At 33.6% G+C, this 10,940-nt stretch overlaps 1 protein-coding gene across 1 annotated transcript in view; it reads right to left on the bottom strand.

The window, feature by feature from the left end:
* Positions 1-317: 317 nt before the first annotated feature.
* LOC128993152 (mucin-17) overlaps positions 318-10,940 on the bottom strand; it is a 34,161-nt gene continuing 23,538 nt past the window's right edge. Inside the window, exons 29-33 of the mRNA XM_054416911.1 lie at positions 10,728-10,860; positions 7,977-8,137; positions 7,123-7,234; positions 5,548-5,761; positions 318-4,855 (exon numbers count right to left, since the gene is read on the bottom strand). Coding sequence (XP_054272886.1) covers positions 4,675-4,855; positions 5,548-5,761; positions 7,123-7,234; positions 7,977-8,137; positions 10,728-10,860 — 801 coding nt within the window. The 3' untranslated portion in view covers positions 318-4,674. The remainder of the gene's footprint in view (positions 4,856-5,547; positions 5,762-7,122; positions 7,235-7,976; positions 8,138-10,727; positions 10,861-10,940) is intronic.

The raw sequence follows: 10,940 nt of genomic DNA, 5'->3' as shown, positions 1-10,940 counted from the left end.
TTAGCAAAAAAATTACATTTCAAATAATATAACAATGATCCAAAGCAGTTAGTTTAGTATTAAAAAAGAGGCCCACTGCCTCTTTAACCTAGCATTTGTCCATCCATATATGCCAAAGATTTGTGCGCGGATCTTATCCAGTAAAGCAAGAGGTACACAGGTACAGCACAAGAGTGAGCTGAACTGATGACATTTAGTGGGAGACATCAGGACACAAACCCACGACATTGTAGTATGTCCTACACTACTCTCTCATTGTAAATGAACTAACCAGCTTAACGGTTACGAAACGGGTGACACAAATAACGCAACAGACATCGATAAACAACAACATCTTATTCAAACATAAATAAATAAATGAGTGTAGTCTGACTACATTTTTTCACAAACAACTAATGATAAACAATAAAAAACAACACATCAACAGAGGTCTTTTGAATATTTAGACAATATATAACTTAAAATATACTTATTGCAAATGGATTTTCACAAATAGAGTGAACTTGTTTTTGAAACAACTCTTTTAAAAATCTCACTCAAATTAAACCTAACGATAAAATCTAAGGAACGATAAAATGTATACATTCGACATTGATGAACAAAAAATTACAGCAAAATGTTTGACAGTATTTTAGAAATGCAAATCTGGAATGAATTACCAAATAACTCCATGACACAGACAACACTTCTAACTGGCACAGACTAGCAGACGACGAGAGGCTTAACTAGTGACTATGAGCTACGTCAATCTTCCATGTATTCAAAGCTGTGCGCTTTAATCCTAGAACCTTCAGATTTTTCTACTTCCATTCCTTCGATTAGAAGAAGTGCATTTATTTGAAACATTACAACGAGTTTATAAGAAGAATTCCCACTGTCACGGTGGTTGAAAGTTGAATTGGAGCTGTGTAAAATAGTATTCTTAAAAGATTTAAATTTTGAAGTCTAGATATAATATTTTAATCTTATAGTTGAAAATCATAATGATTTATGTTCTAGGATTAAATTATTTTTATAAAGCACATCAAAATACAAACAGATATGTAACATGAGCTTTGTAAAACATTTACTATCATTTAAGTACATGTAAATATGTTTTTAAACGGTTTGATTTGAAAATCTGTAAGTTACGGATAAAAGTCGAAAAGCATCCCTTATTATTCTCAATCTTCACTTGTAGACCATAGTTGGCCAAATTGTGGTTCATACATATTTTACCAGTAGCAATGAAACTGGAAAGAACTTGGGTTCATATTAATTTAACTTGAAAGTAAAGACAAAAATCAATTAACAATGGATCCATCAATAAAGGCACTATCACTGTGAAACTAGTATTGTGGTAGTTAATATTTTTTAAATCAATATTAGTTATAAAATATTCATAAAATATACTAGGACATTCGGGACGGGCACACCTAACGCTACATAGCACCTAACTAAATATATAATTATTTGATTTTGTCAATATTAAACACTTATCCTCTGCCCAACTGGCATTATTTTTTTATATAAATAAATATTCACTCAGATCACAATCTTTGCTTTGAAAGCAACACAGTTACAACAGAAAGTACTGAAAACTAAAAGTTGTAAAAATAAACAACACCTGATTCCGCAACAAACCAACAACTGAACCTGGTAAGAGGATAGGAAATGTTTCTATACGTGAATCAGCATTGAGGGAAAACTGGAGAATAAACATAATATGTTGTAAGAAAACACAAACTGAAACTTATCCATTACAAATAGTTAAAATATTCATAAAAATCAATTACATAACATCCAAACAGTAGGTAATATAAAAAAAAATTGAAAATGTAAAATATCTACAAACAACAAAATTGTATAAAAACTGAGAATAAATAAATAAGTGGTATCGCAAAACGTGTATATAAATATAGGAATCATGATATGTTAAAACCAAACAATTAAAGTTTGAACACAACCTAAGCACAATAACAGTAAGCCATTGTAATTACAATAACGTATGCGTTTGTACTGCAAACAGTACAATATTTTTCTTCACTCTTTATTCGAAAATAGCCCATTTCCATACAGCTGAGATCTTTGAAAATCGTCAATTTCTATACACCAAAAACAAATAGTGATCAGCTGACTTTTCCTGACATAAACATTACTTTCGCTACACAAACAATACTTTGCCTGACATCAACAAAGAAATATAAATAGATTACGAAATGTCAGATAATTTTTATTTTTTTATTTCATGAAGTAGTTTTTTTCATTGAGATAAAAAGTATCGTTCAATACTTGTCAAGAAAGTCCCATTTTGGGGCTCGATAGTGTTTCCCATGTAAAATATCACTCGCATGTCCGTACTACTATCTCGTCCCGAAATGGGTCACTTTCATGACTAGTGGTGAAATATAATATTCCCTACAAACACTTTTAGCAATACTACAACCTCTGTTTTTTTTTTATCTGACCCCTGCATATCTTTTTTTGAACACACGTGGTCCCATTCACAACTGTTGTAAAGATAGGTAAGAAAGATAACATGAAAACCCAACATATGCTGATGGAGTTTAGTTGTACAGTTTAAAATAGTAGTTAACGCAACTATCGCGTAAAATTAGTGTTAACGACACAAGTATTAACAAAAAAATTTAATTAAATAATTATTTTTTATACATTTTCAAATAAATTGAATCCTTTAATCAATCAACGAACAATAATCTATCAATGGACCATTTTATGGTAACATCCTTAATCTGTTACTAGTAACAGTACAATAACTTAGTAGTACTAACTACAAACCTAGCAAGATTTAAGTACATGAATGGCAAGAAATAATCTGGCAACTATTTTTTAAGTTCATAGTGCAAGAACTAGATAGATTTAATTTATAGGTTTATCACAGTTGAATTTGTGTGTAAGGTTACTTTAATTAGTTCTCTTTAATTAATTACTGACTAGTTTTGTATTTTTTCTTGGGACCTCAAAAAGTTGTTCAGATTAAACTGCAACAATGTATTTGTTCAATTTGCAGCGTTCAACAACATAATTAATAGCAAAACTGAGAGACATATAACATACTGTAACACACTTGAATAAATACAGTATATTAGCACGGTGAGATTCTTAACACATTTTTATGAACAGATTTAAATCGTAGGTTTAATTTTTAACCATTTAAACCTATTCTCAACTAATTGTAAGAAACCTTATTTTTGGTACTACATTAAGATATTAACAAGCTAAACACAATACAAATATAATATTAAGTATTCAGTATAACAATAACTTGAATGAGAAATTTAAGACGAGTAAAACAGTAGAACACTTCAAAAATAATCCAAACCTCATTGAAACCTATACATTCATTTTGAGGAAGTGTAACGTTTACGAGCTATGTGATGTCTGTGGTAAAATCAAGTAAACGTTAGGCATGAAGTTCTCTGATACAAGAACGTGGGGAGACAAAAGTGGGCACGCCGCAGTACGGGTCTACCGAGTTTCTGCACAATGTTTATGTTTAAACGTTTATTACCGTAGCAACGGGCCGGCCGGAGCGACAATGCAACATACCAATGTATTAAAGGAGAATATGCCTCAGCTGAATGAAAATAGATGTTTTATTTCAACAACTTATTTGCGTTTAGCTTTCATATTATCGATCTACTACTATCAAAACCATCAGTCCAGCGTACGATAACTCATCAAATATATTTGCAATTACCACTGTCCGAAAGCGAACATAAACCTATTGGAATGTCCAGATAAAAGTCCATAACATTATGTACAACACAGTTTAAATATGTAATGTCTGATTTAGAATCACAGCAAAGGGAATGTTTTAGAATAATAGAAACTATCGTCTATGATAGGCCTGTGAACTTAGTTCCACACAAAAATATATACTTCAACTTCCAACGGTAACGGTACAATTGGAGTTAAAACAAATTTCTACAGCTAACATCCTTGCTAGTAAAAAATGAAAGTGGATCGTACACGATACTTATATATAGTGAGATGAGTGGGACTATTAAATGCACAATAAATATTTCAAAACACCTGTAAAAGTCGGTATTTAAGTACTTAATAGATGAACTACACACAGATTCTTTGGGATTAGAGCTTTCTCAGTGTGTTAATTTCATTCTTCCAAAAAAACATTTAGCTCTTGTTTCTTGCTAAATGTGGATAGAGTGAAAATAATGTAAAGGTCATACTTCATTTTTTTACTTTTAGGATTAGCCTAACTTTTTTACAATAAAATAATTTATATAACTGGTAGATTTATGACTAGATTTTTTTTAACACTCAACAATAAAAACATTTCAAACAAATTAAATACATATTACTGTATTTTCATTTAATATTTTTGAATATAATGATTGACAAATTATCATCAGTTTCATAGACTATTGCCACAACCTAAAAAATAGTTTAAAAATATTTAATTTCTAACAAATTTATAATTTTAAAATGAAAAAATACTAGACTTCTTACTTGTGTTCTATGTTTAAAACAACATAGGTAATGAATACGAACATATCTCAACTCAACACCAGTCACGTGGTAAATCATTTCCGAAAATCTAATATCAGGTTTCCAAACATGATCGCGAACACACTGAGAAAGCTTGAGAGAGCATTGTCCAGCTGATATGCTAGTGACTCAATCAGCTGTTTGCATTATCAACTGGGGCAGTTACTTGATGACTTTGGGAGCGATGAGGCCTGCCATCATGTCAAATGAGTTGCCGTCCGGTTGAACAGTGAACTCCACCTTGTCTGCACCCTTCACTCGTAGGAAGCCAAACTCGTCCACACCGACGATGGTTACGTGACGTGTATGACCATCAGAGTCTGTGACGTCCACCTCAGCGTTCCTACAAACCAGAGAAAATTAGTAAAAAAAACAAGGAAATTAGACCCGAAAAATTTGTTGAAAATCTGTAGGCCTAAACAGGTTAGTGAAATAGACAAACAAACAAAGATTAACCTTATTGGAGACTGAAGAATTTTACTCTATTTCTCTATTGATAAAATCTAAAAATAATTTAGGAAGATAGAAAAATGTATCTTCAGAATCAAACTTGTACAAAACACTCAAGTTGATTTTTCCTCAAACTTGGCAAGTCAACAACAATTAGACACTTTTGTAAATATTGACTGTTAAAATTAAAATACGACCATTTATTTTTTATGTGGTTTTTCTGAAGATATTTGACAAATTTCATATTATCTGGAGTCACCTTATAGTTGAAATTTCATCTGTGACTACATTACGTGCATTATGGAAATCCCGCCATCATCAAATCCTTATAAGAACTAATCTTGCCTTAAGAACTGATCTTCACTTCTGAACAACTCTTCCGGAAAGACTAGAACTCATATAAGGATCTGATGAAGACTCATGAGACTTTTGACATAACGCAACAGCAAATACATTATATTTTAACTATGGATACATAATTCTTCATGTGACTGGATGAAACATCAGGGCCTATGTGAATTTAGTGACTATTCTACAAACAAACCAGATAATAAGGACTTTCCACCGTAAATGAGTTGAACTTACGTGTGTAGCCAATACTTGTAATACAACTCTATGACTTTGTCTTGTTGTCCCATCTCTATCATGAGCAACAGCTTCTCCAGCTCAGTGAACAGAATGGCAAAGTACTTCTCTTTGGTCAACAGAGGCAGTTTCTGTCCGGAGGCTTTGTTCAGTTGAGTGATCATGTCGTTAATACACACAGTCGGCAGCTTGTTGTCCAGGTTGAAACCACAGCCTAGGAAAGAAAATGTTGTTTATTAATTAATTATTATTATTTAATATGCTTTTGGTTTCTTATTTACAAACTTTTTAAGGAATATAGTGCTTACTTGATGGTCCAACACTTCATAAACATGATCGGTAATCGGAAATATCCCTGTGAGTCATCAATCAGACAATGCCTCTAAAATAATTAAATTTAGAAACAAGAATGGTATTATTCCAGTCAAGGTTTTTAATTTCTTAATCTTCAAGTGGTGCTTTGCTTGACTATTATTCAGTTTTACTTGAGTGGTTAGAGACTTTTTAAAGGGGAAACGTAAGTAATACAGATAGAACTGATCAAATTTAAGAGATAAGTTACACTTAAGTCCAGGATTATGTGATAAAGCTTTACTGAAGAATTAATGGTGAATAAATATATTTTTGTATGTACAGTAGAACCCCTCATATCCGGCCTTGGTTTTACCGGTCCTCTGTTTATACGGCCCCTTCCAGGAAGCCACTATCAAAATTTTTTTCTCACACCTTACAGACGTTTAGATGCAAGCACTAGTCTTTGCGACTGCTCAAGTCATAAAATAAATTGTTCTCATTATTTATCTGTTTGTTTATACATTTATTTGCTGAGTCACTATACTCAGTTGAGCTAGTAGGTCTAACCTCTGATCAGTTGGTTGATCATTTCCAAAGTGGGTTTAGTACAGTACAGTACGAGTACATTAATTTTTGTATTTCACAAAATGGTTAAGAATGTTGAGTAGAAATGCAAGTAGGCCTACTATTTAAGTCCTAATGATCTTTAAGTACAATTTATTGTCATTTTTACCTCCATTTAACATGTTTTGTTACCTGGAATCATAATATTTGTACCTACATTCATTACTTAATGACTTTGACCTACAAATATTTTTTTCCTTTTTACAAACATGTTTATTTTTCTAAAAATGATGCCCGAACAGAATTAAATGATACTTTTGATTGCATATATTGATTACCTATTATTATTAGGTATGAATTGTCATTTTGATAGTAGGTTGGTTTATCCGGCCAAATCGTTATCCGGTCAGAGGCTTGGTCCCGTGGTGGCCGGATATGAGAGGTTCTACTGTACATTGCTTTTTTTCTAAAATAATAAGCTAATGTGATAAATATCAGCATTAGTTGCCAAAGAAAGCAAGTAAGGCATCATATAATAATATTTTTAGGTTATAGCTTTAGTTTTGGTATTGTTTTATTTTCGATAGCCTATTTTTTTTTTTTTTTTTTGTAATTCAACAATTTATTAGTCCTACAAGTTTAATTATTAAACATCACCGGCCATCAAGGGTATTGAATTAATTTTACTAATGAAAACCAGGAAAGTGAGTCACTTACCAATGTTACAAATGGCACATCCGTTGGTGTAGACACTGGTGATTATCAATCCCCCAACCTTCACTGTGCCTGCGTAGATGTCGTTGGGCCACTTGACACCAAGTTCCAATACCTAGGAACATAAATTTAGTTTATTACATTACTGGCATATAAAAGATATGATTGAATTGATGGCAAAAAAAAATTAAAATTAGAAACTATTAAACTGACATTTCTAACAGAGAAATCCCTCTGCGATGAGCCTTAAAATATCCATTTTATCAAAACACAATTGGGTGTAAATATTAAATCCTGGTTTGAATGTGTTAAGATAGTACTTCCTAATCCAGTCAAGCCTGCCGAAAAAAAAACTCTACAGCTAAATAAAAATATAGGGCTTTTTAGGTATTTTCGGCCAAACCTAACATTTTTTGTGGATATTCAATGGGGGTGGATATATTTATTTTACAAGACAACTAACAAAAGACAGCACAAATGACCTACCTGTCAAATTGAGTTGCACAACTTCCCTGGATATTTAACATTTAACTTAACTTATTTTGCTTGAAATCTAAAAAAAAAAATGTTCACAATTCAGCATAAAATGTCTTTTGGCTTAGACGATTTATTACTTGGAAAAACAAAACATTAGGCCTAACAATAAGTTAGAAACATTGGTGACACAATATGTAAGATCTGTAGTTTTTTAGCAAAAATCCCGATCAACTTATAGTATTGGGGAGTTTACCTGGAGATTAGCTATCCCGAAATATCCGAGAGCTGTAGACTTCCTGGTAAATACTTAGGCCTTGGAGCCTAGTGTCCTATAACCTATTCAATAAAGTTGAACCATTTTTTATTGATTTATTACTCACATCAAGGCCAGGCTGAGAAGATATGCTGGACACTATCGCCACGGCTACTGTGTGTTGTAGGAAGGGCAACAGTCTACCCAGCTCTGACTTGAGAGGGATGTGCAGTTGTAGACCAAACATGGCACAACCATCGGGACTAAGCCACGTGGTGCCTCCTCTACCTGAACACAACAGGCTCAATAACTTCTTCATTAGCACTTTTACGTTTTGTCACTGCTATACAAATACCAGTTTGAGCAACTTCAAATAAAATAAACGGTTCTACATCAATGATTATATATATAATAAAAATAATACAGCCAACTCATACTGCAATGCTAAGTTAAGAGTACCTATATAGAATTGTGTCAACAATGAACATTTAATGTAGGTTACATGCATTTAAAGAGAACCAAATGTATAAAAAACATCAAAAGTACACTTACCAGCTGTCAAAACCAAGATTGCAAGCATTGGTAAACAGATTAATTAATAGATCAATCATAATTTTATTATTTAAATATTAGTTAGTCAATATTCATAGAATACACAACCGTGTAGTCACTATGGAAGGTTTCGTGATTCAGCAACTATAGTGTTATTAATATTAATATTCGTTGAAAATGTCTTTCAGCCAAAACAAGCTCAATAAGTAGTACTCTTGATGACAAAAGTGGAAGAAAGTATATGGAAATCATAAAAGACTACTAAATAATGAATAAGGAGAGTCATAGCATAGACAAAAAGAAATAAATATAGACTGTCAGCTGTGCTGCGGCACAGAAAACATAGGTACTACTATAACCCAGAATGCCAACCGCATAGTAAAAAGTGTTAAGTACTTTGAGAGAGCTTTGCCTGTCAGTTCGTAGGCAGCGCCACCAGGGTTGCTATGCTGAGTGCATGTTTTGGTGGCGCTGCCTACGAACTGACAGGCAAAGCTCTCTCAAAGTACTTAACACTTTTTACTATGCGGTTGGCATTCTGGGTTATAGTAGTATGTTTTCTGTGGCTGCGGTTAGCGTATATTCCGGCGCCGACTGCTAGGGGTAATGTGTAGTTACGGCGCACACCGCTGCAGCATCAAGTGCTAGAGATCGTTTCCATAACAACTTGGTAGTTGGGAGTAGTGTTGCCAACTTTGGAGGAATTCCTCGGAATTGGAGTTTACTGACTTATTTAATATTAAGCAATAAATTAATTTAAATGTCATCATTTATTGTATTTTTTTAACATATATTTGTTATACTTTTGTAGTTTCATTACAATGATTCAAAGTTTTTCTTTATTAATCCATAATTTTAGGAAGTGGTTTTTTGGAAGGTTTTGTTTCATATTTGCAAGGTCAAAATCTAATTAACCAGGGTGTCTAGTAGTCGGGGAAAACGGGAAAGTCAGGCATTAGTATTGAATTTCAAAATAGTCTTAAAAAGTTGGGATTTAGTCTTTATATTGATATCCAAGTCGGGAAATTTAATGATTTTACCGCGATCGCGCTAGACAACGATCACGTTTCCGTGACGGCGCAAGACGATGATGATGTCTACACGACTGCGGGAGATGTTCTTAAACCGCGACCGTGCTAGACGACGTTTTCGTGACCGCGACCGTGCTAGACGAAGTTTTTGTGACCGCGGGAAAAATGATCATGTCTTTTCTACGATCGCGCAAGACGAAGACGATAATGTCTACACGGCCGCTGAAGATGTTCATGATTTTGCCGCAATCGTGGACGACGATGACGTTTTGAGACCACGGCATTCAATGATGATGTCTACACAGCCGCGGAGGATGTTCATCATTTTGACGCGATTGCAGAAGAAGATAAAAACGATATAGTAAGCATTTCGTTTGCAAGAGTAGTAGTGCTGGTAACAGCTGGCGAGTAGTTGACAATGAAACCGAATAGAATACCGATAACCTATATCGAACGGCGATAACGCTCTAGCGGCAGATCGCAAAACCTTTCTTTGACAGTCTATATTTACTCTATTGTCTATGGTCATAGTATGTCTGTGGGAGTTTGTAGTTGTACCAAATAATCCATCCAATGTTTCTTCTTACTAAGCATTTATAATAAAACCTATTACTTTTATGTTACAATAAAATTAGGCATAACTTTTTTGTTCATAATATTGTTTTATTTTGGCCATCGCGCAACCGCAATGAACAGTGTAAAGAGAGTCTCCCCTAAACTGAGGATGACTCGGGTGGAAGTTAACAGAGTAAATTATTTACGAGTTTCACCTCAAATTAGGCGTTTGGCTAGTTCTCACCCATCTTAACTGTGTGTGTCACCAATAACTTGTGTTGTAAGAATATTTGTTTTTATGTAAAAGAAAAACCAAAAAGTAAAAATTGTAAAACAGACATACAGTAGAACCTCTATAATCTTAACTAATTGGGAACTGGGGTAGTTCGGACTATTGAATAGTTCGGATTACAGAACATATTGTTGTTTTTACATAACAATAGTTAAAGCATGGCTAAAATTGATTAAAATTATTTTGGGAAAAGTGAAAAAATAATTTATAAAGTAAAATACAGTGTTTATTTAATACAGTAGGAAATATGGTGAATAAACAGTAGGTACTATAAATTATATACAGTATACAATAAAGAACTGCTGTACTGTGTATAGAGTACAGCAATGAGCGGTTCGGATTAGCGGACGTTTGGATTACGGGGGTTCGGATTAAAGAGGTTCTATTGTAGTTAAATTTAAAAATATATATCGGACCTAAAGGGTTGAACAACAGATGGTCAACTTACCTACACCCGATGTCTGCTGGCAAGGTATGACGGCCAGTCCGTGGGCCAGTGGCGGGCCTGACAGGACAGCCATGGCAGTCTTCATAACATCTGAGAAGATCACCAGACGTCCGAGAGTCTGTGACCCGAGATTCTACAAACAAACATTGATCTAAAACAAATAGCCTTGGGAGGAACCTAAACCTGGTAAAATTCACCAAAATTACTCAGTGC

The sequence above is a fragment of the Macrosteles quadrilineatus genome, unplaced genomic scaffold (assembly GCF_028750875.1).
Source record: "Macrosteles quadrilineatus isolate MER2022 unplaced genomic scaffold, UCM_ALF_1.0 Scaffold_4__1_contigs__length_99947679, whole genome shotgun sequence".
Taxonomy (NCBI): domain Eukaryota; kingdom Metazoa; phylum Arthropoda; class Insecta; order Hemiptera; family Cicadellidae; genus Macrosteles; species Macrosteles quadrilineatus.
Note: the sequence above shows the minus strand (reverse complement) of the source record. Positions and strands in the feature narration are given on the sequence as shown.